The following is a 27,610-nucleotide window of genomic DNA, read 5'->3' as shown; positions in this document are numbered from 1 at the left end:
CGAGATTTAAGTTTTCTCTACTTTCGTAACATTCCCCTTTAGAATTGCTCTTGTGTTCCAGGCCAGGCTGGAAGACAGGTTCGTCAGCGCTTCGGAGTTCCAAAGTGGACCCGGGGCTCTTCTTGGCTGCTGTCGGTAGGGCTGGACATTGTCACTGACTGAGGCCAGCCTGCCCCGGAGGGAGTAAGTGACTTGCACAGGCCTGGGTGTCCCAACCCTCCCGGCGGCGAGCTGAGTGGAACGAGAGGCGGTCGGGACTCAGCCCTCGGGGAGAGGCAGGGGTCCTGCGGCCAGAGTCCGGCCTCCCCCACCTCGGCCGGCTGGGCCCTGGTTTCCGGGGACGGAGACCGCCGGCGGGATCGCCAGCACTGCCCTCCTCTCCGACGTCCCGATCGCCCCGACCGCCAGCCTTTGTCCCGCACCCCCTCACCAGCCGTCCGTCGGGTTGCATCCGACACGGGGACTCCCTCGGTAATTACCAGCAGCTTGGGCGGCTGGTGGGAAGCCCACCTCGCGGGGAGCGGGGCAGCGGGGCCAGGGCTCCGTTCCGGCGTTCCGGGAGGACTGTGGGCAGGTGAGGGGGGAGTCCCGGGAGGGGCCAGAGGTCAGCTAGGGCGCCGGGAAGGGCGCAGGGGTGGAGGTGGGGCGGGGGCACGGGAGAGGGGCTGGAGGTGAGCGGGGGGACAGGGGGCGAGCGGGGGTGGGGGCGGGGCGGGAGGTAAGGAGGCGTGCCGGGACGCGGGGGCCCGCACGGGGCAGGGGGCATGGGGGCTCATGGGCGGGGCTGGAGGTGAGCCCGGGTCCGGGGCGGGGGCTGCCGTGGGCGGGGGGGGGGCGGCCGGAGGGGGCCGGGCGCGGGGCGGGGAATGCAGGGCGGGGGCGGGGCTCCGGAGGGGAAGTGGGTGGGGCGCCGCCGGGAAAGGGGCGGGCGGGGAGAGCCTTTGGGGCCGGGACAGCGGCGGCGGAGGCGGTTGGGCAGGCGCGTGGCCGGGTCCGGCGCGATGAGCGGGGTCGGAGCGGCGCCGGGGGTGGCGGACGCGGTCCGGGGGCTGCGGGTGGACGGGCTGCCCCCGCTGCCCAAGAGCCTGAGCGGGCTGCTGCACTCGGCGTCGGGCGGCGGCGCGTCGGGGGGCTGGCGGCACCTGGAGCGGCTGTACGCGCAGAAGTCGCGCATCCAGGACGAGCTGAACCGCGGGGGCGCGAGCGGCGGCGGGGCCCGGGCCGCGGGGCTGCCCGCCAAGCCTCCCAACCTGGACGCCGCGCTGGCCCTGCTCCGCAAGGAGATGGTAAGGGGAGCTCCGCGGGCCGGGGCGGGGGGTGTTCCTCCGTCCGGGCTCGCCGTCCCGGGAAAGTTCGCCGGGACCGGTGCTCTGTCCGGAAGTCCCCGCGCCCACCCGCCCCTTTCTGGCCCTTTTGCCCCAGGCGCCAGCGCCGAGAGAGGAGCACTGTCCTCTCAGCAGCCCCCTTTTACTAGTCCTCTCTGTTCACGGTGGGACCCTCACCCGGGGAGGCTTCCCACTGAAAAGGCAGTTTTCGGAGTCCGGGCGCCCCAAGTCCGGCCCCAGCTGGCTCGGAAACTGGCGGCGGGAGGCGCGGCGTGGGGTTCACTCGTGGCCTCGCGGCGGGCGCGGCTTGGTCACCCCTCTCCGGAGTGAAACAGACCTCCCGGGTCGGGGAAAGGCTTTCACTGCGGCGGCGGGGTTTAGAGCTGTGCACGATTGTATTTTTCTGCCTTGGAGAGGACAGTTTTTGTCCGCGCGAGTGTAGACAGCAGATTGGAACGGCCCTCGCCCCCTCCCCCGCGCCCCAGGCGGCGCGTGCAGAATCCGATTACTGCGGGATGGCTTCGGCCCCAGATGGCTGTGAAGGCGAACGCTCGGCCCCTCCCCTCTCAGCGCGGTGGGGCCGAGCCCCCAAGACCGCTTGAGAAGAATGGAGGGGGTGCGCTCCCCGTCTGGGTGAAGCCAGTGTAGGTTCTTCGGGCTGTGTGTGCGCGCCAGACAACGGGGCTTAGTCCTTGGGAAGTACATTTGATGTGTGTGGACCGGGAGACACGATTTCAGGTGACGCCAAAAGCAGGACAAGGGCAGGGATTTAGGGGGCATTGAGCCTTTCTCCAGCTTTCGCCTCCAGGCTTAGGCCAGGCTAGCTGGTAACTGGAAAACTTCCTCCTTTCCATGCTCTCGCTGGCCCCTGATCACCTACCCCTGGCCACCCGCTCTCTTGGAATCTGCCCCTTCCTTTCTCTTAGTGCAGGTTCTAAGTACAGGTAAAAACTTTACTAAGGAAATCTAATCTATGAAAGCTGCTTTTTCCCCTAAGAATAAATTTGCCAAAAAGCTTATCACAGAAACCCTTTAAATACGCATCTAGTACTTTAAGATATTGTTTAGAAACATTCAATTTATGCCTCCTTGTTTTTTCAGGAGCAGATCCATTCTGAAAAGTAAGACTTAATTAAATCGAGAAAAGCAGCCTTAAATTAACATTTTTAAATCAATTAGATATTGTCTTCCCACTCTAGCTGGCATTGAAATTGTGATTTCCAATCCTCTCTGAATAGATTTTCTAAGCTTCTTACAGAATGACTTAAATTCCAAGACTACCGTTTTTATTTATTAGTAAACATTAATTGACTCAGCATTGCACAGCTGACGAGCTGTATTTTCATTAGATAAACCTACACCTAGTATGTTTATGGTCTGAAGTTAGATGTAGCCTAAGTATGGGAGTGAAATGGGAAGGCTCTTCCTGGGTTAAGTCCCATTCTGGAAGAGACAGGAAACCCTCAGGGCTGCTCCTATTGTGAAACTCCGGTTTATAACGTGCTCTGGTGGTTTGGGAGTCAATGTGCCATTCCCGAAAGTATTTTTCCAGGTCCCTCCTGGTGCAACTGCAGAACAGCCCACAACCTTGTAATTATGCCTTGGACCAGAGCACTCTCTAAGCCTAACCGTTTGAAGCACAGGGAAAATAAACAGCCACCTTTGGTCCGTCTGATATTTAGCTGCGAGACAGATAAGGAAGATACGGCTACAGGCCTTGACAGGTCCTTTCACAGAATGTCACAAGGTCTTTTTTAAAAGTGCTGTAGGTCTGTTGGCTTTAAGAGATTTACTAACCTGGGGCAGCAGGGTCTGAGTGGTAACCGAAGCTGAGTTCATTCCTGAATTATCTGTGGAATAGTTTGTGTTGATCTATTTAATTGGAAGGCCTGAGGTCAAATCCGTGTCAAGGGACATGCTAGCAGGTCGTGGCAGAATGTGATTAATCCCTTTTTGAAAAAGTCCTGTGCAATCACAGATTAATGTGATTAATCTTTTTTTTAAGTCCTGTGCGAGCAGTGGTGGTGTGGGAAGGCCTCTGAAGGCAACAGAATTTTCTTTTTCTTTTTCTTTTTTTTTCTTTTTTGCAGGAAAGGAGCAGCAAAGCTGGAATAAGGGAATAGTGCCAATGTGATAACAGGCCGTAGAAAGAGCGGGAAGCGGGAGATGCCAGATGTATGCTTGGAGAAGGGGAGAGCCTCCAGCGGGGTGGGGGCCAGTGAGTGGGAAACAGAAATCCAATGGGGGACACTGCTCTGATGCAGAAAGTGCAGGAATTGCCAGTTAACTATTCGAGGCTGGGAGGTGACTTCAGCATTTTTATGGAAAGTGCGGCTAAGCAAAACAATTAAAAATTACTCACAGTCCAAGCACCTAGAGATCATCACTGTTAATAGTTAGGGAAATCTCCTGTGTAGGCACAATGTGAATGCTTTCTATACATCATAACTTCTCCGTGAGATGGATACTCAACGTCTATTTTATTTATTTGTCTATTTATGTATTTATTGGAGTATAGTTGACACAGGATGTTACATTAGTTTCGGGTGTGCAACATAGTGACTCCAGTCTGTTTGTTAAGGTGTGCTCACCACAGGTGTAGCTCCCATCTGTCACCATACAAAGCTATTACAGTACCACTGACTATATTCCCTAGGCTGTGCTTTTCATCCCTGTGACTTATTCATTCCAGAACTGGAAGCCTGTATCACCCACTCCTCCTCACCCATTTGCCCATGCCCCCCACTCTCCTCCCTCTGGCAACCATCACTTTATTCTTTGTATTTATAGGTGTGATTCTGCTTTTTGTTTGTTTGCTCATTTGTTTTGCTTTTTAGATTCCACACATAAGTGAAATCATATAGTATTTGTCTTTCTCTGACTTATTTGACTTAGCATAATACCCTCTAGGCCCATCCTGTTTTATATATTTTTTTAAAAATCACTCAGAATTTAACTCCCCTACAATCACATATTCAACCAGATGTGTTCCAAAGCCCTGTGTGTGTGTGTGTGTGTGTGTGTGTGTGTGTGTGTGTGTGTGTGTTTAAGATTTTTTCTTTATTTGAGACAGAGCACAAGCATGGGGAGTGGCAGAGGGAAGAGGGGGTAGCAGACTTCTCCCGGAGAGCCTGGCACAAGGCTCAATTCCAGGACTCTGGGATCATGACCTCAGCCACCCAGGTGCCCCCCAAAGCCCTGTTTGAACCATTGCATTATACTGCCTGCCTGGGTGCGCACTCACACAAACACAGATACACACAGATCACATTATACATCCTTATTTGCTTTTTCGGGGACACATAGTGCAAAGGTTTTCCTAGTCAATACACATTATACTGTGTACAGTAACTGTGGTATGCCATTGTGCGACACGGTAATAACTTTGCAAAGCCATCACTGGGAAGGTGAGCTTCATTGCAGCAATGGCGGAGTCAAGAGGAGTGGCTCCTTGGGGGAACGGTGGTTGGCCGTTACATCAATGGAGGAGTATGTCACACATTTAAGAATGAGGAGCTGGAGGCTGGGAAGGAGACTTGGGCCTGGTGATACGCACTTGAGGGGTGGTGAGGGTGGAACCCGGGGCGGTCGGCATCCGGGCCTTGTGAGGGCACAGGGTTCCGTCCCGTGATTGGTGGCGCTGTGCTCTCCTTGAGAATCGTGGTTTCCACTGCACCCCGAGTTTCAGCACTTCGCACTCAAGAAACCCCTCTTCTGTGAAGCTAGGTGCTGCCGCGGGTCCCCAGCCCCTGCCCCAGTGGGCCCATTTGGAAAGCCATGAGGGTCACACAGATGGTTACTGCTCTCTAGACCAGAAAGAATCCTTTAAAGCAAGAGGCTGAGTTTGTGTTTTGTTTTTTTTTTAAACATCAGATGATATTTTAAAATCTCACTCCACAGATGTTTAGGGGGTGTGCGTTAGGTGTAAAGTGCTGCGGAGATTACAAGAATGAATGGGAACTCTCTAGCTCCTAAGGAGCTTCCACCAGCTGGTCGATGTGGTCATTACAGCAATGGGGAGTGCTGTGGTTCAGACCTGTTCTCAGTGTTCTTGACTGGAGTCTCTGTATTAGTAATCATAACTCAGCGTGAACTAGCTCTTGCAAAAGGAGAATCTTGAAGGGCTGGACATACACAGAGGCAGCTAGAGCCAGGGCTGACGGGGCCCCCAGAAAGTCCCCTGTAGGCTTCTCTCTCCCCCAGCATTTTGTTTTCCTACTTCTTTGCACCGTAGCTGCTAACCGGGTCAATGCTCAGGTTTGGCCATGCTTCTTAGTTCCAGTTTGTAAATACTGTGTGGAAGGACGCCGGTGGACCCAGCTTGGGTCATCTGGCCAGTCTGGGCCAGCTAGCAGTGACTGAGAACAGGATTGCGTTTTACCGAGATAGCGTGACCATGTGGATGGGGTGGGTGTGGGGGTGCTGGGGATTCCTGCAAAGAAAGGCCAGCTTGCAGAAATAGAGCAGGGGGCTGCTGGACAGCCAAACTATTAGATACACAGACCTCTTCCTATGTAAAAATACTTTGCCCTGAGGGGACCCACAGTTTGAAAGATTCTTATCTGCTAAGCTGACAAAGTCACCTTTGCTCAGGAGACCTCAGTTGGCATTTCAAATCCTTGCACGTGACTGAAGCATCAGCCGGGACCCCTGACACATGCGTTCCTTGAAGTTTGTACATAGACCACCCACCTAGCAGCTCTGTGACATTAGCTCATCAAGCTTGGATACCCCAAAGAGTCACAAAAGCACAGACAGAAGATCCTCAGATATTGGGGGGAGGGCAGCATCCCCGGGGGTTCTTGGGTTTTGCCTCTCAAACCAGCAGGGGCAAGTTCTAGTAGCTTTGACTTGGACCCCCTTTTTTTTTCTTAGAACTGTCAAGTAGTGGGGCACCTGGGTGACTCAGTGGGTTGAATGGCCCACTCTTGATTTCGGCTCAGGTCATGATCTCAGGCTTGTGAGATAAAGCCCAGCAGCGGGCCTGCTTGAAATTCTCTTTCTCTCTCTGCCCCTGCCCCCTTCTCTCAAATGAATAAATAAAATCTTAAAAAATAAAAAAAAGTCAAGTAGTTATTTTGGTCACCAACCCATGCATGAGTGGGAAATCATCCACATGGAACTTTTGAGTTCCTGAGCTGCAATGGTTTAGGGGAAGAATTTAACCTGATTAAAGAAAGCTTCATTTCTGAGACCAGCAATGCTCTCTTCCTTGCATTTTTGTTGAGAGAACAACTAAATGTCTAACGAGTTTGTGCAGTGAACTGTATTCCAGGAGACGTGCATTAGCTTGAAGAGCCCACATCCCAGTGGATTTCAGTTCTTATCCTGCGTGTGAAACCAGTGTCTTAGCGAGGGGATTTTAGTCTTTAAAAGGTTTTATGGTAAAGGTCCAATCCCAAGTCAGGCCTACGAAATGCCATCTGGAATAAAAGCATTAGCTACCAATATAGCATTCTTGATTGATGTTGATCACAGGAGACTGGGAATGTCTGGTGGCCTTTAACACTGTCTTTTTGTTTTCACTGGTCTTAACACCAGCGTGGTTTACTGTGTTCCCCAAAGGATAGACCACCAGCCCCAGAATCCCCTAGGCTGCTTGCTGAAATGCTGGTTCCTGGGCCTCTACGCCAGCAGTATCCGAATCTAGGAGAAGGCAGAATCTGCATTTTTAACAAGCCCTTTAAGAACTGGGCAGCTCCTGGGGCGCCTGGGTGGCTCAGATGGTTAAGCGTCTGCCTTCGGCTCAGGTCATGGTCCCAGGGTCCTGGGATTGAGCCCCACATTGGGCTCCCTGCTCAGCGGGGGGCCTGCTTCTCCCCCTCCCTCTGCTTCTCCCCCTGCTCATATTCTCTCTCTCTGTATCTCTGTGTCTCGAATGAATAAATTAAAAAAAAAAATTCTTAAAAAAAAAAAAAAGTACTGGGCAGCTCCTGAACCAGGCATCAAGAGCTTGAATTCTGTTATTAGATTACGTGATATAATTTAGGCACGCACTTCACTGTTTTCAGCTATAGATTCTCTATGGGGAAAAAGAGAATTAAATGCCACAAAGGCTCCTTTTGTTTTTGTTTCTAAAGATTTTATTTCTTTCCTTGAGAGAGGGAAAGAGGACACGCGAGAGAGCATGAGTGGAGGGCGGGCAGAGGGAGAAGCTCCTGCGGAGCAGGGAGCCCAATGCAGGGCTCGATCCCAGGACCCCAGGATCATGACCTGAGCTGAAGGCAGACGCTTAACTGACTGAGCCACCCAGGCGCCCCCGGTTTCATTCACTTTTGATGTTACCTCTAAGTGAGGTTATATTTACAGTCCCAAGATTTGAAGATAGAGGATTGAAAGAGACTTTTTCATACCACCTTATCTACCACTGTCCCGACCTGTAGAGACTATAAATGAATATTTTTCCTAACTTACAAGTATCTTGCAAGAAGCAACACCCTCTGCTTTTCCCCCACTTGTGGTTAAAGGCATTCCTGTATTGCATGTGAATGTGAAAGTGCCCCAGTTTTTGGCACTTTGGGCACCTCTTCACTGACAGAGGACCTCCACTGAGTAAGTGGAGCAAGCCCGAGCATTTCTGCATCTCCCTGGGCCAGCGTTGCTGTAGATCTTTGAGGCCGCGTGGGCAGCGAAGTTCTGGGAGAGCTCAGAATGAGGACAGTGGCCCTGCCACCAAGCAGCGGTTGGAGGCTTTGCAGTTTTGCTTCCAGAATGCCCACCTGAACGCCACAGAGACTTCAGACCTCAGTTGGAAAAGCTAAAATTTGCACGATCCTGTGTATGAAAACCTACGGATGGACCACAGACTCCACCAACAGGAAAACAGCCGTGAGACTGGCTGGGTCAGATATTTGCCCCCAATTACCCAGTGTCATTCTCCAGAGCCCTGACCTTCTATTCATCTCATTAGTTGCCCACAGGCTCCAGATGTTTCCAAGTGATAAGTAGGCAGGGCGCGTAAAGGTGGTTCTTTTCTTTCCTGTTGCTCCTTCCCTCATGGACCCTTAACCCAGAGATGTACATCCTCCTCCAGGAACTTTGGAGACAGACAAACCCTTAGGCTTCCTTGTGGTGCTGCAGAAACTCATTAAGGCCCATGGCCTTTTTAGTCTTTATGAGCACTTTCTGCTCACTGCCCTGATTGGCCCTAAGAGCAGTGGGCTGGCCTAATTTCGCAGGTGTAGAATCCCGTCTGCAAGGATTCTGGGAGGAGGCACTGCCCTTGACTGCAGAGGGTGCAGGGAGAAGGGAGAGCCTCTGTCCTCTGACTAGTGCTCTCCGGAGGATGGGCAGCCTCTGGGGGCCTGTTACAGCCTGGAGAAGCTGGGCTGAGGAGGATTACTGAGGTACATTTGGAGACCAGAGACCATGGAAAGAGGCTGCCTGGCGTGTTCTTAGGTTGCTGACTGCCCTTGGAATTGGAGAGAAGATAGCCAAGTTCGCCCCAGTTAAAAGAGAAACGGCAAGGTGTTGAACAACCCTATGCGAAGGAAAACAGTAAGGTATCAGGTCTTATCTAAAACACCAGCAGAGATGGAAAAGAATGACCATCACAATGGCGAGGGTTTGGGGAAATAGACACCATAAAAAGAGAATTTCTTGTGCTTTTTATGTCAGGTCTGCAAAACACCAGCTGCTGACAGAAAGTTTTCTATAATTGTCCTAGAACTTGGTTTTCTGATTTTTCACCTCAGATTTTCTCCCCTAACTTCATCTCCTCTTGCAGAGGGGGAGTTTCAGTTAATTGAGTATCACTCGAGAAAATGACAGAACACAAACTCACCTTCAAATGTGTGTTGTGTTCCAGTGTGTTGCTGGCCAGTGATGTTTTTCCCTCCCGTCCCACCTGATTTCAACATCAGCATATCCATGTCGACGCTCATTATCTTGAGCAATGAGCTTTTAGGCTTTGATATAAATCCTTGATGAATGATGGTCTGTTGTTTGCAGCCCCAGGGCTGGGGAGGGATTGGAAGGAGAGCATGCTTTTCCCTTCTCCCCTTCTGCAATTTCATTTTTATAATTTTATAGTCACACAGTGAATAATAATACTTGTACACAGATGTGTATTGCAGTGATATATAATCATATAGAATATAAAATAGTGATGGAATACTATGCAGTCATGGAAAAGAATGTAACTATACAAACATAGATGTTCATAGTATTAAAAAGTTACAAAACAGTGTACGTTTATGTTTGTGTATGTGGCAACTAGCTAAAAAACAACTTGCATAAGCATAGTGTCTTGAGGGATGTATACTAAACTGCTAAAAATGGGCATCTTAATTTTTAAAATATGTATATATTTTAAGATTTTGTTTATTCTAGAGAAAGAGAGAATGGGGGCGAGGTGGGGGAGGGGAGGAGCAGAGGGAGAGGGAGAAGCAGACTCCACACTGAGCAGGGAGCCCAGCACGGGGCTCGATCCCAGGACCCTGAGATCATGACCTGAGCCGAAGGCAGACGCTTAATGGACTGAGCCACCCAGGTGTCCCTAAACGTGGGTAACTTTAAAACAGCAGTTCTTAAAGTGTGGTCTAGAGACATTCTCGGGGTCCATTGTTATGTGGTGGTCATATTGATAAATGTGATGTTTTAAAATACTACCTAAGGAAATGGACCAACATTTGGAAGATCTGCATAATTCAGTGAGTGAGTTTTTCACATTTTTTTGTAGAACCAATGCTTGCTGTTACAAAATCATGCATGGTTAAAAGATCCATTCAAAGTGCAAGACTAATGGATTTTAATATAACAGTATGAAAAGTTCATTGGCATAGTTTCAGATTCCACACTGCGGCCAGCTAAAGGGTAGTGTCAAAAAAGAATACCCAGAGTTTTCTAAAAGGCTATTACATATCCGTTTGAGGCCCGATTTTCTTCATTTACTTCAACCCAAACAACCTGACACAAAGGATCAAATGCAGGAGGTAAGCCAGACATTAAAAAGATTTACAAAACGGTAAAAAAAAAAAAAAAATTTACAAAATGGCATTGTTTATAAAAATGTCGTGTTGACATGTAATGGGTATATTATTTGTGTTTAAGTGGATCAACTTAAACTTTAATAAGCTTCTCAGTTTTGACTTCTAATAAGGGAAATGTTGATAGGTATAACCCACATAACAAGAGCTTGTAGGGGCTCTCCAGAGTTTTTAAGAATATAAGGAGGTCCCAAGACTAAAACATATGAAGATAGCTGCTTTAGACCATGGAATTTGGGAAGGATGGTTTACATAATTATGAACCATTGACATTCTAATATAATAAGAATGTTTTATTTTTATAATGGGAAAAAAATAAAAGAATGAGCAAAGCCATTACTTAAAAGAAAATGGTTGATTGCTTTTTTCCAGCTCTGCCTAGAGCAGTGCAAGAGGAAACAGGCTTCATTGGTACCAGTTATTAGTTGGGGTTAGAGAGAAACAAGCGTGTCCGAGGAGACATTGCAGAATGGGCTCTGTCAGTGTGGGTGTCCTCAGCTGTCAGCAGAAAAACACCACCGAAACTGGAGAGGGTGTATGGGCCAGTGCAGAGCTGCGCAAGCTTTGGGTGTGGCTTAATCTGGGGCGAGGGAGTGGTGCACCATACAGCTTGTGTTCTGTCTCTGAATCACCGAGGCTCTGTAGAGTCTAGTCCTCAGTCTGGTGGGCCCAGAGTATTCACAGGGGCTAAAGCAGACCAAATAGCACGAATGCTTTTCCACCCAGGAGGGGAGAGTACAGTGCAAGAGCCACGTGATGGATTGGAAGCTTGCTTAGTGAGCACAGAATGACAGGCCAGGAGCTTCGAGGTCCTTCAGGGGTAGTTCAGTCGGGCTTGAGTAGCCGAGTTAATAGCCCCTTCCCTACTGGTCAACACCCAAAGTGTCTTTCTCTTGGGTTTTCCTTTGCAAAACAGTATGCAGGTCAGTGTCCTTCTGTTATCACATCCTTTATTCAGAAATCAGGTTATGATCCATTAGGTCACTGCTTTATTACATTCCCGCCCCGCAGATACATGCTGGACACCTTGATTAGATTTGGGACATTTCCCAGGTCCTTTCTAAAATAAATTTACAAGCCATCTGTATATGCTTAGTCACTCATTACATTTGAAAAAGATAACTTTGAAATGTTCTCATTGTATGTCAGTGCATACTGACATGGTAGAAAATCCAGAAAATTCAGAAAAACCAAAAATAAAAGGCACCTGTGACGTTAGTAGCTTGCCACATACCACAGCGGACATTGTGTCATCTCCTTGCCCAGGTCAGCTGCACAGACAGGACAGGCTGATGGTCAGAGCGTGGACGCTGGAGTGTGGCACACCTGTGCCGCTCCCTGCCCTCCACTGTAGGCCCTCAGTCAAGGGCCTTCATCTTTCAGGGTCCCAACTTCCTATTCATAACAGAATCAACACCTACCTCTCAGAGCAAGGATGAGGATTTCGTATTTGTGTCCAGCTGAGATTTTCCTCTCTCCAGTCAATTCCTAGAAATGAACCTAGGCGCCTGGGTGGCGTGGTCGGTTGGACATTGGACTCTTGGTTTTGGCTCAGGTCCTGATCTCAGGGTTGTGAGATCGAGCCCCCTGTGGGGGGCCATGCTCAGTGTGGAGTCTGCGTGGGACTCTCTCCTTCCCTCTGCCGCTCCCCCCCCCCCAAATAAATAAAATCTTTCAAAAAAAGAAATGAAGAGTTAGCTGGTTAAAAGTCGCAGCCTAGGGTGCCTGGGTGGCTCAGTTGGTTAAGCGACTGCCTTTGGCTCAGGTCATGATCCTGGAGTCCCGGGATTGAGTCCTGCATCGCAGGGAGTCCGCTTCTCCCTCTGACCCTCCCTCCTCTCATGTGCTCTCTCTCTCTCATTCTCTCTCTCAAATAAATATCTTTAAAAAAAAAAAGTTGCGGCCTATTTTAAGGCTTTTGATAGACTTGCCAAGCAGTCCTCCACAGTGTGCCTACATGATACGATTTTTTATTACTACTGGTTTTTACAATTAAGAGTATCATGCTTGTTGAGAAAAAAATTAAGCAGTGTAGAAGGCTGTAAATACCGATCCCACTTTCTAGAAGTAAGTTCTGCTAACAGACCTTTTCTCCAGCCACCAGAAGCTTGCACACCTGTGTGTGTGTGTGTGTGTGTGTGTGTGTGTGTGTGTATACATATAAAAGGAGTTCCTGCTAACATACTGCTGGTAACCTGAGCTTTTGTGCAAGGCACATGGGTCACTTCTACTCCCGTACATACCCAGCTGCTCATCCTTTGAAATGACCGCCTAGTTTTTATTGTATGACTATACCCTAGTTTTTTAAACTGCATTCCTTCCACTTTGTTTCAATGTAAACTTTCATACAACAGACTTTTTCTGCATCTATCCCCATATTTTGGGACCCCCCCCAACTCTCATACTACGGCTCGTGATTCCATAGCTTCACTTGGAATCTCTGCGTCCCTCCCAGCCAGTGTGAGGCGGGGTATTTATCATCTTCGGTTGAGGAATGCAGTGGTAGGGAGATAGATGGTCTAGTGTGGGGGTGGGTGTCATTCCAGAGCAGACCCCAGTATGACTTCCTGATCTAACCCACCCCCACACCTTGCCCTGCTCCCCAGCTGAGCCCACAGACTCGGCGGGGGTCTTGGAACAAGGCGCAAATAAGACCATTTCTAACGATGTCTGTTCTGTTTTCTACTCATTGCTGTATTTTAGAAGAAGTTGGCTTTTGTTTATGTCTCCTAAATGTACTAGTGAATTACACCAACTCCTTTTTAGTTTCATAAATAAAAACAGACTGTTTTTGGTAAATACAACTTACTTCTTAAAAATATCCTAAAGTTTTTCGTGATGCTTGTTTTTGACCCAACAAAAGTTTCCTTTTAAAAAGTTCCTTCCATCTTCTAAGGCTTGTATCCAAATGGTCGTGTGTCTGTTGTAATTTTTTGGAAAGTTTGGAAGAACTCTCTCCCCCACGGCACCCTCCAAAGATAGTCAGAAACGTAATGACCCAAACCCCAGCTGGGAGCCACCAGCCTGTCTGAGGTGTGTTCGTCTGGCCAGTCCACTGTGCACTTTTGAGACAATTTCGAGGACTATCCAGGATTGTTTGGCCCCCTTGTTAGAGATGTTTTGGATTGGCGAGCCGCCTGTACGTGCAGCCAGAGGGGTGCAGGCGAGCTCTGTGCACGGGAAAAGAGAAGAAAATGATCAGGAAGTGAAGCAGGAAGCCCAGACAGAGGAAGGAATGGCGTTAGCAGCTGAAAGCGGTGGAAACTTGTGGATTGTTCTTAATTGTCGTGAAGGTCTAGAATAAGGGCTACAAATTACAGGGTCTTCGAATTCTGTATTTTTCTTCAAGTATCTGAATTTTTAAAAATCTGCTTTCAAAAAGCTGTATTTTCTGAATGCAGCTGTGAATTAGATCAGCCGTCCTTCAGGGACATGTGGGAACACATCACTAAGATGACAGGCTTCCCTTGTTTGGAGAATGGGGACAGTGCTGAGGGTTAGTGGGCTTGCAGAGGGTGTACCCCACCCGCCAGTCCTTTTTTTCTGTAAGGGCACGTTCCTGTTTGTGGGTGATTTAATCATGTTCTGAAACAACTCTGCAAGTTAATTCCCTGGCGTGGTCCCTCTCTCCCCTTCCCACATGCCCAGAGCCTCGGGTCTTCAGGGGTGAGAGACTGATTTCTGGGGCTGTCATGAGTCCCTGTCCCAGCTGCGGAAAGTGCGACTCTAGAAAGAGCACTCAGGGAGCCAACTTGGGGTTGGGTCTTCTGTCAAACAGGAGGTGAGTCTTTTTATTTGTCGATGTGGCAATAAACATGTGGTCTGGGGCTTTCTTCAGGGGCACATGGGGGTGCTCTGGGCACAAAGGGCTGTCTGCCTTGTCAGCCTTGCCACCTCAGCAGCTACCTGCGGGGTGTAGTAAGGGGCTGGCTCGTCCCCACACGACCCCACTGCCAGGCTGTTGCTGCTGCAGCCAGATGTCCTCTGGGAGGGCGTCTCTGCCGAGAGGTGTTACACAGAGTCGGCCAGTATCTGAATGTCTACATTGCAAGGCTCTGTGCTGGGTGCTGGGGGATTCCAGAGGGGGAAGGGGCCACTGCATGTGGGCTTGTCCTGCATTCGAAGAAAGAAGACCCAGGTGCTTACTAGCAGCAAAAGGTAGAGAATAACAGGGCAGGGGAGTGAGCAGCACCTGCGACGGAACCAGTCCAAGTCCAAAGAGTGGAGGAGAAGGTGGCATTGGGCCAGGCAAGCAAGGAGAGTTTGACAGACACAGTGGGGACAGGTCCGGGACAGTGTGGGGGAAGGGGCCTCTGGCCAACTGAGCCATGAGGTGCAGGTAGGGGAGAGGAGAGTCAGACCGGATCATGGAATGCTGCGTAGGGATTTGCAATTTGCCTCTAGAAAATTTAAGCGCAAGTGCTAAAACAACCACAGCTGAGGGAGAGGCATCGGGGCTGGGAGCTGGGTTTGCTCCTCATGCCCTCCTCGCTAACTTGGAGGATTGCTGGTAAGTCAGAGGAGCTTTGGTCTAGTGCCTGCAGAAGGCACTGAGAAGCTGGGATGTGTGGAGGCATGTGCCTGCACGCCGTGTGTGCTTCAATCCCTGTTGAGTTAGCCTAAGCACTTGGCGTCTGCTCAGGTGTGTGATAGGTGTGCGCGGGACCGAGCTGTCTTCCTAGGCGGGTCAGCCCTCTGTTTCTAGGCCAGCGTTCCACCTGAAGACAGGACAGCTTTGTGAGTCATGGGTTGCTGCAATGCAGAGAGATCCAGAACACGATCCGACTCGAGGTCTGGAAGACCTTGGACATGGCACCTGAGGAGGAAAGCCCGGGACCGAGGGGCTTTGAGTAGGGCACGTTCAGAGGACGTCCGCTCCTGAGAACCTGTCGGGGTTCTAGATACCTGCTGTCACCTGCACCCACTCCCAGCCTGCCCAGAGGATGAAAGTCAGACCTGGTCCAGGAGCATGTTGCTCCCTGCCCCACACTTCTGTTGTTTGGCCATTCTTATTTCCAAGTTGGGAAATGGGCTTGGGACAGCCCAACCCTACTGGTGTCAGAGTGACTCAGTAGGAATAGCTCCAGGACGTCAGATGAATCTTTTCTATGATTTTTTTTTTTTAATTCCAGTGTAGTTAACATCCGATGTTGTACGAGTCTATGACTTTTTAAGCAAACACTAGTATGGCTCTGGGAGGGTGTGACTCTCTTTATTAAAGTTTACATTCCTTGTATTAAATCCTAGAACAGATAGGTAGGCGTGACCTTGCCAAGACAGAATCTTGCAGAATGGTTACTGAGTTCAGATCTGGACACTGGAGGAGCCATGGGAAACAGGAGCCAGTCCTGGGGAAGGGACCCGGTGGTCAAAATGGGCCAGGAGGTCGTCACGAAGAGTTGACAGACCTGAAGCTATTGGCTTCTACCCAGGGGGTAGAGGTATAGAGGTGGCAGAATAAAAATTACCTTCAAATATACATATATATTTTTTATTTTATTTTATTTATTTTTTTAAAAGATTTTATTTATTTATTTGACAGAGAGAGACACAGCGAGAGAGGGAACACAAGCAGGGGGAATGGGAGAGGGAGAAGCAGGCTTTCTGTGGAGCAGGGAGCCCGATGTGGGGCTCGATTCCAGGACCCTGGGATCATGACCTGAGCTGAAGGCAGACGCTTAACGACTGAGCACTCCAGGCACCCCATACCCTCAAATATTTAAAAGGCGGCTAAGAGAGGAATTAGATGCGTGTGTATGCGGAACAGTTATACGTAGCATCAAGGGCCCTAGAACCTACTGGCTGGGAGATTTTGACTTTGTATGGAGAAGCATTATGTCTGCTTGGAAATGAATGAACTGGTGTAGAAGGGTTTTAGGGTTTGAAGGTGAGACCTTTGAGGTCCTTTCCTATTCGAGAGCCTACAGGGTCCACCCTGGTCCTTAGGAAGCAGGTTTGCTGGTTAATTTTCATCTGGCTTGACTGCACTGGCAGCTTTTTCCCATAGGTGGTCGGGTGGTTCCTGCTCAGTGTTCACGACTGAGTTGGGGCAGGAGGAACACGGTGACCTGGGGGCCCCTGCTGTTTGCAGGAACCCTACTGCCTGGTAAGTCCCATACCGGCCATTCCTTTCCGGGTTGAGATTCTGCAGGCTGGCAGAGTGGAGAGAATCAGGAACGTAATAACCACGGTAGCAGCTGTTACTCTTTTCAGGAGTTGAACGGGATGTCCACGGTCTCACACTAGCACATGGCAGAGCCAGCCTGTGAACCCAAGCAGGCAGGCTCCGGAGCCTGAACTCGTTACTCCATGCTCTTCTGCCTGGCTGGCCTGGAAGTCGGCGCTCACAGGGAAATACATATAAGGGACCCAGGAAAGACAGGTATTTGTGTCAAGAACACTGGGTTCTGCACTGAAACTGGATGTCAGCATCGTCTGGGTGGTTTTTCCAGCACAGAGTCAGGAACCCACTTTTCTACTTGACAACAGGCACACAACCAATCAGGATGAGGAGTGATGGCGTCTGACCCATCTGTGGCAAGTCTGGGCGTCTCTTGGTTTGCCCATGGCTTTACCTATTCAAGGTGTACTTTTGAGAATAGGATGCCATTGAGCTGTTCTGCCCTCTCAGATCTGTATCCTGAAGTCTTCCGTGAACGTTGTGGCAAAATATGCTAAGTCAGTGGGACCTTGTTCTGTTTTTATGGTCTGTTTAGCTATAGTAGAGAGAGCCACTGTCTGCTTGGCAATTTAGCGTGGTTGAAGGGTGTGAAGAATAACTTGGCATTTAACACCTGTCTTGTCACGAGATGAACGCTGCTTTCTGGACCCCAGCTTCCCTTATGTGGAAGTCTCATGTGGCAGATCTCATCGCTGGATAATTATAGACTGTAGATCTTCTCTTTCTCTGTGTTTCCTGCGTGCGCGTTCCCATGCTTTAGCCCTTGACTTGCTATACAGGAGGCATTTGATTACTGCTTATGAAAATGGATGGATATCTCATAGAATCCTCCCAGTAGCCCCATAAGAGAAATTATTAGTCCCTTTTGTCATCAGCCAAGGCGTAGAGATGATACATGACTTGCTCAAGGGCCAGGATGCAGAAGGCAGGTCTCTTAGCCTCCAGTTTAGAGTTTCTCCCCTTGCCACTGGGAGGGAGTCTGCTGCCCCAGAGCAGGGCTCAACAGCCCTGGCACCAGGGTCCCCACACCTGCCAAGCCAGAAGCTGCAGGGTTCACAAGATCCCTAGGTGATTCTCACGAGTGTGAAAGTGTCAGGTGCACTAGTCTAGGCTGCACTTCCGAGCGGATTAACCCTTCTCTCTTTGGGATTGATGGAAACAATGCACTTCCTGTGCCGATTTTGCTCTTTCCCGTGGGACGGGCCATGGGAAGAGGGGAACTTGAAGATAAATATGTGACTTTGCAAGGTTCTTTGTTCTCTCACCACTGGTGTAAGTAGTTCCCAGGAGACTCTGCACTTATTCAGTCGCATCCCCAAGTCTTACTAGACTTATTCAATAGCTTGCTCTGGGGAGTGATCCCCCCAATCATCTTTGGGTACGACTGACCTTGTCTTGGGGGAGAGGGAGTCTGAACACCACTCTTGGGAGCCCGGAGGCCGAGATGCTCAGAGGGTGGGTGCTCCAGGGGCCGGTGTGTGACACTGATTGGTGAGCTGCTGTCGTTGGCAAGGGGACTCAGTTGTCCCAGGGAGTTGAGAATGACTGTGGTATCAGGAAAGGCACATGTGGGTCCTCTCTGAATCTGATCACAGCGAGAGGAAATGACATACTTGGATCTTGGCGTCCAAAGTGAAACCAGCTGGGGCCACCAGAAGTTGGAGTGCTGTTCCTTCCCAGGGCATGCCCGAGTGCCAGGGTAAATTCTGCAGGCTGGGGCCCGCCACCCCGCAGGTGTGATACTTCCCTGCCACACTGAGTCATGTCTGAGGTGTGGGCATCCCACAATTAAGGTTTTCTCAAAATTGGAAATCCAGAGCATTCAAGTGATGCTCTGAGTCGTTCCCTGTATGGACAGAATGTGCTGGCTCGAGCAGATTGCTGGCTGAGGGTTCAACTAAAATTAAACTCAAGTGCTGACTTGTTTTTACCTCCCCACCCCTTCCCTCAAGGTTGGCCTCCGACAGCTGGACATGTCCTTGCTCTGCCAACTTTACAGCCTCTACGAGTCCATTCAGGAATATAAAGGAGCATGCCAGGCAGCATCCAGCCCGGACTGCACTTACGCTCTGGAGAATGGCTTCTTCGACGACGAGGAGGAGTATTTCCAGGAGCACAGCGCCCTCCACGATGGGGGGGAACGGGGCCCCCCAAGGGACCTGTCGCCGCCTGTCTCCTCGCTCTCCAGCAGCGACTGGATTCTGGAGTCCATCTAGAAAGGGATCTCGGCGGAGAGGCCACTGCTGCTACCGGAACCACTATCAGCCTCAGCCTCTCCTCTCCAAGAACGCTCCTCTGCTCCTCCATCGCGGGCAGTCCCCGGGCGCGAGCTGCCAGGGCTGGCCAGTTCACCTTGGAGGACACGCGTGGCAGTCTGTTGCGATGGCTGGAGTGTCTGCCTAGGTGGCCTCGAGGTGCTCAGCGACGTGCTTGGCGCCGCGGTACGGAAACACTCCTGCCCATGAGTCCTGTCCATGCTGGGAACCTAAGGGGAGGATCCTGGGGGAAGACCCTCCCGGGCATTTCGCACCAGATGACTCTTACTAGTTACTTCCTTGCAGGCGGTAGACGATTTGCGACACTCTCTGTTGTAGCAATTGCCTCCAGATTGAAGTGTAGGAAAACTAACATTTTGCAGCCCCCTCTCCCTTAATACTCCGGCAGCCTTCCTTGCTTTCCTCTTGTGAGCGTTTAAGGCTCTTGGTTGGGCTTTCTTTGTAAGCTGCATTACTCACTGTCCCAGTGACTCAGTGAACGCTTTGTACCAAAAAAGTAAACGTTTCAGGCCACACCAGTCAACTGCATGCTCTTCACCTGCTTGTGGCAGAGTGGAGAGAATCAGGAACCTAACAACCGCGATAGCAGCTGTTACTCTCTTCAGGAGTTGAACAGGATGTCCACGGTCTCACACCAGTCAAAATTTGGATCCCTCTTTGTCCGATGGAGGACGGAGGAAGAGAACACGGAGATGGGTTATGTTGGCCAAAAGAAACAGGGGCAAGCTCCTGTTTTGTGTCATTCACTGTAAGATGGCAAACGTTTTTGTTCTCGAAGATTCTAAATGTAAACTAGCATATTAGAAAGCAATCCTGCCTCTTCCACTCGAAACAATGATCACCTTAAGCCTTAATATATTTATTAAAATCTTTTATGAACGCTTTATACTTTGTAGGTTAAAAATGAGGATAAAATGCTAAACTCTCTGACCATAGTTATGTATTATTTTGGTCTGAACTCAGAATCACCCATTTTCAGAACTTGAATGCATTGAATCCAATCAACTACTGAAAGAAAAGTATGGTTCATTTTCTTGCCATTAAGGATTTGAAAGAAGTGCTATTCCTCTGTTGATTTATTCTTGGAATTGTTTTATACACAGTAGACCCCCATTTACAGTTAGGTCTCAGTGCTGTTGTATCTCTGACTACTTCAGACCCCCTGCCCTTCTTCTTTGGACAAGAAGTGATAATTGCTTATTCACAACCCTTTGGGGTCCAAGAGAGGAAGTAAAACATCCTCATGGGCCAGCATGTTGACAGCCTGTTACGTACATGACCATATGTGACCGTGTGTCAGGAACTGGGGTGAGTACAGAGAAGGAAGAGCATTCCTGCTATTTTCCTGTGTTGAAAGTAGTAGTTAAAAGAGAGCTGGCAGTAAATTGCCTTCAGTATGTGGCCCAACTGTAAAGGGCGGACGAGAACAGTAAAAGTGATAGGACCAGGTGAAGTCTGGTCATCTTCTGGAAACTTTGACAATAAAAGGTTAACAATGCTTGAATCTTGGGCCCACTCTGCTCAGCCCTGACCACATTAGAATCACTCTGGGGGGCTTTCAGAAGAATCTTGAGATTCTTTTAAATCTCAAGAACCCCCATCTTCATTTTAATTAGGGGTGAGACCTGAGTCTCTGCCTGGTTCTAGAAGTCCTTCAGGTGATTCTAACGCAGATCCAGTTGCCATCTAGTGTTCAGACTGGCCCGTGAAGCCGGCATTCTGGGACACACAGAAGAGCTACAAGCTCTCCTACCACACCTGGACCTACCGACTCAGGCCCTGCGTCTTCACAGGATGACCTGGTGATTCTTGCACATGAAGTTCAGCAGGCACTGCTTGTGTCAGTCCGGGAGGACTATGCCATCTCTGGGGGGAAGCTTGCAGGGCTGGCTCAGGCTTGGGGGAGCCCCCTCATTTAGAATGCAAGGCTTCCCTGGGTCTGCTATGGTTCTTCTGGAACCGCAACCATAGGTTCACAGTGCCTGTGAGTTTGGGGGCGCTCATCTCATTGCAAGATAGGCTATCAGAGCTAGGAGTGGAAGGAATCAGGGCCAGCAAGGGGCCTCCCCTTTGCTGGGGGGAAGGGCTGACACATTTCTCAGCCTGATGGTGAAGTGGCATATATACAGAGGCCATCGTAGTTTTTAATATGCCATTTGAAATATATACACATTGTCCCAAGTTTTCTCTTACTCCAGATAATAATGTAGTGTTGTGAATACAGCTCGGCAAGGAATATTAAACATTTCCCAAACCGTAACATGTTTTCTAATACACTGTGCTGTATTAGAAAACAGTATAGACGTTGTGCTATAAGGCAGACCGACGTTTCCCGAAGCGGTGAGCTACCGTGTAAGGCAGCGTACAGAGCAGTTAGAGAAATCACCTTTAGCTTCCTACAGCATTTGTGCCATGAGCCCAGAGTTGCTGATAATTTAAACCTTGCATTTCACAAATGATGCAGCTCCTCTCATGCCCCAAGTGGAATTCAGAGTCAGTTAACCAACCTGACTCCTGGCTTCCATTTTTCTGTAACCTAGGGTGAAGCCATTCATTCAGCTGACATTTATTTAGTGCTGGTCTGGGTCACGTTGAGTCGGGCACCGAGAACACAACCTGCAGAACCTGAAGAGCCTCTAGCAGATGCCATTTCCACACATAGCCCAACATGTGAGGTTGTGTTGTGATCAGGGCAGCGCTAGGGCCACTGAGGCCTAGGAGACTCAACAAACACTGGGGACGTTGGCAGAGGTGACGTCTGAGCTCGTTTTGAAGGGTGAACAAGTTGGTTTTTTTTTTTAAGATTTCAGAGAGTGTGAGAGCTGGGGAGAAGCAGAGGGGAAGAGAGAGAGAATCTCAAGCAGACTCCCCACCGAGCGTGGAGCCCAAATGGGGCTCGATCTCACGACCCTGAGATCGTGACCTGAGCCGAAATCCAGAGCCGGCCTCTTAACCGACTGAGCCACCCAGGCACCTCTGAAGGGTGAATAAGTTCTTCAAAAAGAGGAGTGAGCAGGCGGATGGAAGGGCATAAGATCTCCAAAAACTTATGTATAACCACGTGTGTGCTTTCATGAAACTTCCATTTCTGTAAATAAAAACACAGGTCAAGTGATTTGCCTAAGGTCATGGCTAACTGACAGAGCTGGAGTTCTGAGATGTGGTTTGTGCTTCATTTATGTTTCAGGCCCAAGCAGGTGCTGAGATAGCGTGAAATCGCGGAGATTATCCGCTGTGGCCTTCAGTCTCACATCACAGCGCATTAGTATCCCACAGTGGATTGAGCAGCGCTTTCTACTGGGTCTTGCTCCGACTTCTTTCAGAGCCCGTGATCATGGACATACGCCAAGTGTATGGGAGACCAAAAGGCTCTCTAGCAACCAACATCAGGCCAGGTGGCAGTTCAGTTTCATCCTTCTGTCTGGAGAAAACATAGAAGCCCAAACATGTCTAGTCTGCTTGTCTTCGTGAAAAGATTGTACTTTGAGTTCGGAGAGATGTGTCTTGAGCCCATTCTCCATGGAGGTGGTAGAACTTATGTCACAAAGATGGCACCTCCTGGGTCATGGTTTCCCGGGGCGAAAATGCTGTGGGAGCGTGTGGGCCTCCAACCACCGAGTGAGGGTGGGCTTGGAGATGTCAATAGCCTGCCTGATGCCTTTGTGCTGGCCAACGGTGATAAGAATGCATTACCTTTCCACCTGACTTCTCTGGCTAGCAGTCAACTGAGGACAGGTCCCTAGATAACTAGTTTCCTGTCTCCCCAAAGAACGTGCATAAATGGAGTATCTGGAGAATGTTGAGCAAAACCTTTATTAAATACACTAGCTGAGCAATGTTAGCAAAATGAAAGCGTGAAGCAAGTCAGTAAGGACACGTTGTGCCATCTGGAGAATTATGTATTGCCAACCTCGGGCAGAAGCTCCGAGACCTCCCTCCCTGCTTCCTGTTCTGTTTCCAGGATGGAGGATCTCTAACGAAAGTCCTACAGGAACACAGAAACCACTGTTACTGGGAAGGCCGGTTTGGGTAGGAGGAGCACTTGCATGAGAAATCGGTCAAAGCCATGTCCCAGTTCCCCTCAGAGGGTGCAGCTCTGTTCCAGGACTTTAGGGAAGAGAGCACTTTACCTTCCATTCCCTGTCTTTCTCCTGCCCTCAGGATGGTAATAAGATGCCAGAGTGGGGCTCCAGGAGAAAGAATGAGAGGGGAGACCATTAAGACGGCCTCTGAGGCCTTGCGTTAGAAATAAGAAAGCACTTTGAAAGCCTAGGGATTTCACAGGGGTGGGAAAACAATGGGGAGTTGAGGTTGAAGGGCAAGCTGGTGACCCTGCCCATTTGTCTGGGGTGCTGCTCTGCATAGAACTCTGGGAATCTAGATGGAGATGAATTTGGAGATTGAGGATGGGGCTTCCCAGACTCACCGAGCAGTGTGTTCCTGGCATGCCAAGGCCAGCAACACACCCCACCGGGCACTAGTCCTCTCTGTGGCTGATCCCCACTTGCCCTGCTGGCAGAAATGCCAGGGAAGAGAGGTTCAACCCAATCCCCCTGTGGTCATATGCCACTTGACTGAGTCCTCTCAACCAGCTTCTATCAGACACACCCTAGATGACTGTTTTCCTTGATGAATAAACCTCTCCAGGCTCAGCCAGTCCTATCAAAGCATGTCCATTGTACTGGGACCTCAAACTGGAAGGAGGCCGACAGAAGACCTGGAGGCTACATTTATCTGCCTCTGCTGTAGAAGAAAGAAGGGGAGCATACCCCAGGGGGCAGGAGACGCAGTCTAGAACAGATGTGTGCCTGGTCATACACTTACTTGTCTTAAATGGGTTGATAGGATTTATATACCACCTCTGTTCCAAAAACTGCTTTATAAAAATTCACACAACACAATAAAATGCAATTTTTTTTAAAAGTGGGTTTAGAAATCAACACCAAGGGAACACAAGAGCAGGACAGAGAAGAGGCAGCCTGGTATAAAATCAGCATAAGAAGCACCTGCTAGGGCGCCTGGGGGGCTCAGTCGGTTGGGCGACGGCCTTCGGCTCAGGTCATGATCCTGGAGTCCCGGGATCGGGTCCCGCATCGGGCTCCCTGCTCGGCGGGAAGCCTGCTTCTCCCTCGGACCCTCTCCCCTCTCGTGCTCTCTCTCTCATTCTCTCTCTCAAATAAATAAATAAAATCTTAAAAAAATAAAAAAAATAAAAAAAAAGAAGCACCTGCTGTGAGAAGTGCAAGTCGTCCTATTTGCTGGCGGAACACAAATGAGGCCGATTCTGACCTTGTATCCAAATTAAAGCCATGGGTAGAGGGTGAATGCTCAGCTCTCTAGCAGATGTTTACCTCGGTGTTTCCCTGCCAAGTGTGTCCAAGCAAGGTATCCTCTGGAAAATATGAGGACGAGTCCGAAGAGCACTCTAAATGTTTGCAAGGGACTCTTGAGAGGTACATAGATCCATTTCAACCTAATGCAGGGATCTCCTCCATCACACACAACCTATCATGGGGTTTCTGCTGTAGAAGCTCCAAAACCAGGAAGCTGTGTTGCAAGGTGCCTTTCGGAGAGTTTCGTGTAGGGCTCTGACATCTGCCTTCCCTTTGATGAGGTTGCAGATAAAGGGTTATATTTCACGGGAGACTCCTGTTCAAATTTGGGATGGTGAGTGTATTTGCGTGTGTGTTTGTATGTGTGTGTTGGGTGGCGGGGGCTGTACTTTGCCAGATGATTTTGTGGTAGGCTGAAAACTGCCCCCCCCAAAACATCTTGCCCAAAGATATCATCCCTGGAACTTGTAAACATTACTTAATTTTGAAAGGCCTTTGATAAAAGGTGATTAAGTGAAGGATCTTGAGATCACCAGATTATCCTTGAGTATCCAAGCGGGGCCTAAATGCTGTCACACGTGTCCTTATAAGAGAGAAGCAGAAGGAGATTTGACACACATAGAGGAGGCGGTGATGCGGAGTGGGAAGAGAGATTGGAGAGATGCACCCACAAGCCTTGGGATGGCAGCAGCCCCCCCAAAATCTGGGTCAGGCAAGAGGCAAGGAATGCCGTCCCCTCTGGAGCCTCTGGAGGGAGCATGGCCCTGCCAACACCTTGGTTTGGACCCAGTGAAACTAGTTCTGGACTTTGTGCCTCTAGATTTGGGGGAGAATAAATGTGTTGTTTTAAGCCACCAAGCTTAATTTGTTACAGCAGCTGCAGGAAACTACCACAAATGTCTGGGCACAGTTACGTTCTTTCCTGCCTTTGCTATTTATCTGTGTCATGCCGGGACATCATCATTCAACTGCTGGCTGAACACACTGTGCTAACGCTTCCAGCGTATTCAGATACATTTCCTGATGGGCTCCCAGAGCCAATTTAGTTGACGGGCATCTTCTAGGGTTAATATAAGGATAAAATGACTTATTAATTAGAAAGCCATTAAAATAGTGCCTGGCTCAAAGTAAAGATATATATACATAATATATATAAGAAGTCATATATAAGTCATATATAGTGCCTGGCTCGCAGTATATATAAATATTTGTCAAATAGGAATAAATAAATAGAATCCTGTTTTGGGTCCTGGGGTTCTTGCTTATTTGCAGTGCTTTTCCTCTGTTGACTCTTCAGGAGCCAGAGAACATTTTAAATTTAGTCTTAGGTTAATAACGTTTCCCTTGAGAATGTGTTCCCAATTTTATAATGAAAGGTTATGGCTAGATGTGTTAGATACCAGAAAGAGACAAGCCAAGCTTTAAGGCTCCCAGCTGTTCCACTGAGAAAAGCCTACAGTGAAATGCTCATTTCTTTCTATAGCTTCTTCCCTTGGAGACAAAAGACTAATATTTAAATCGAGTCCTATTCATGTGAGTTCTGTATTAAAACAAACAAACAAACAAACAAAACCCCCCTCTCTTGTTCTCTACTCCTAACTGTATTTGAAGAACAGTAAATTACCCTTTTCTCAACAAGAGAAGTTGGGTAGACCCAAGGCTGCAGCGTTAGATGGGGGTAGAGACCAACACAGCCCCAACCTCGGTCTGTGCCCCTCCCCCTCCATTAGATTAGGAGTAGAGGCCAAGGTTTTAATCCCATTTTTGTCACTATCTGCTTGTGTGACCTTGAGCAAATCCCTTTACCAATTCCAAGCTTCAGTTTCTTCATATAAGACTGTGATTTAAAAAATATCTTTAACTTTTCTGATTGATGCCTTTTTGTTTTGTAAATATCTTTTAAAAAAATGCCTTTGGCTCTTACATACACTGTGACGTTTTTGTCCTAACTTAGTTCAAAGGGCTTCAAACACTCTGGTAGAAATCCTTTTTTTTTTTTTTTTTGGTTTGAAATGTTTATATATATATATTTTTTAATTTTATTATGTTATGTTAGTCAGCATACAAATCTTTTGACCAAAGACCAATTGTCTCTTTTCCAGGTGCCTTATTAGTCCATATTGTGCTCTCATGAATCGTGCACTCTCCTCTGGTCCTGCATTCTGCTCTGGTCCTGCGCGGCGTTGCCAACTCCAGGGCCAGCAGTGGGCTCTGTCAGAGTAGCCACGGTGTGACCATCACGGATCAGACTGTAGAAGCAGGTTTTCTGCGATCGCTTGAGTGCATATGCTTTCCAATGAAAGTGGCGGTATCTGAAAGTGGGAGGGGCAGAGAGAGAATCTCAAGCAGACTCCCCACTGAGCACGGAGCCCCACCTGGGGCTCCATCCCAGGACCTGAGCCGAAATGGAGTCTGACACTTAACCGACTGAGCCCCCCAGGCGCCCCTGAAAGTGACTTTTTATAGCTTCCAGTGGATTTTCATACAAATACCTTTTATAGTTGTTGTTAGACCACATCTCAGTTTCGCACGGGAGGGGTGGGGCTTGTAAATCATAGAAGCACCACTGCTACCTTGTAACTTCCCAGTGTAACTGACAGCAGTTCTGCTGCCTCAGGAATCAGTATTTAGACAAACTTTAAAAAGAAGGGAAAAATGTAACAACTGTAAATGTAGGCCGTTGGTATATGGGTTTTCACTGTAGAATCCTTGCAACTTTTTTGTATCTTTGAAATTTTTCATAAAGAAATGTTGAAAAATATGTAGGGAAAGATGAACTCTGTTGGGTGGAGTGTGGGGAGGGGGGAGAACTAATCATTTGTTCAAGTGCACCTACTGGGCACCCTCGGGCAGCCTTTCCACCCTGTTCCTGGAGTCCTACCCTGATGTAATAAACAGCATGCTGAATGGACTCTTAAGATCAGAGTTGGATCAGGTGGGTTTCCTCTCAGTCCTCCTCTACCATACCTTGCACAGCCTTTAGCTGACTCATGCTCACAGATACCAAGGAAAGAGGTTTCTAATACTTGTTTAAAAAAAAATTAGCACATACTTTTAAGGTGCTCAAGAAAGACTGGGATGTATTGTGTATGGATTAATAAATCAGTGGTATGAGTGGTTCAGTTGGTTGAGCATCGGACTCTTGATCTCAGCTCAGATCATGATCTCAGGGTCGTGAGCTCAAGCCCTGTGTTGGGCTCCACGCTGGTCGTGGAGCTTACTTAAAAATTAATAAGTAAAAATAAAGTAAAAAATTGGTGATGTGTTTATCCTCACTTATCTGGGTTGACAGGTCAAAGATTTGAGAAGCTGGGGCGCCTGGGTGGCTCAGTCGTTAGGCGTCTGCCTTCGGCTCAGGTCATGATCCTAGGGTCCTGGGATCGAGCCCCGCATTGGGCTGCCTGCTCCACAGGAAGCCTGCTTCTCCCTCTGCCTCTGCCCCTGCTTGTGTTCCCTCTCTCACTGTCTCTCTCTGTCAAATAAAATCTTTAAAAAAAAAAAAAAAGAT

General features: G+C 48.9%; 1 protein-coding gene across 1 annotated transcript; it reads left to right on the top strand.

Annotated features, from left to right (window-relative positions):
* The first annotated feature begins 1,001 nt into the window (after positions 1–1,001).
* On the top strand, positions 1,002–18,709 carry FAM89A (family with sequence similarity 89 member A). Its single transcript, XM_028104471.1, has 2 exons — positions 1,002–1,286; positions 18,446–18,709. The coding sequence occupies exons 1-2, from the start codon at positions 1,002–1,004 to the stop codon at positions 18,707–18,709; spliced, it is 549 nt and encodes a 182-aa protein (XP_027960272.1).
* The last annotated feature ends 8,901 nt before the right edge of the window (positions 18,710–27,610 follow it).

The sequence above is a fragment of the Eumetopias jubatus genome, unplaced genomic scaffold, assembly GCF_037043125.1.
Source record: "Eumetopias jubatus isolate StellerSeaLion01/CBP00866 unplaced genomic scaffold, mEumJub1_p1.0 scaffold_17, whole genome shotgun sequence".
Classification (NCBI taxonomy): Eukaryota; Metazoa; Chordata; class Mammalia; order Carnivora; family Otariidae; genus Eumetopias; species Eumetopias jubatus.
The sequence above is the reverse complement of the archived record's forward strand: the minus strand, read 5'-3'. Positions and strand labels throughout refer to the sequence as shown.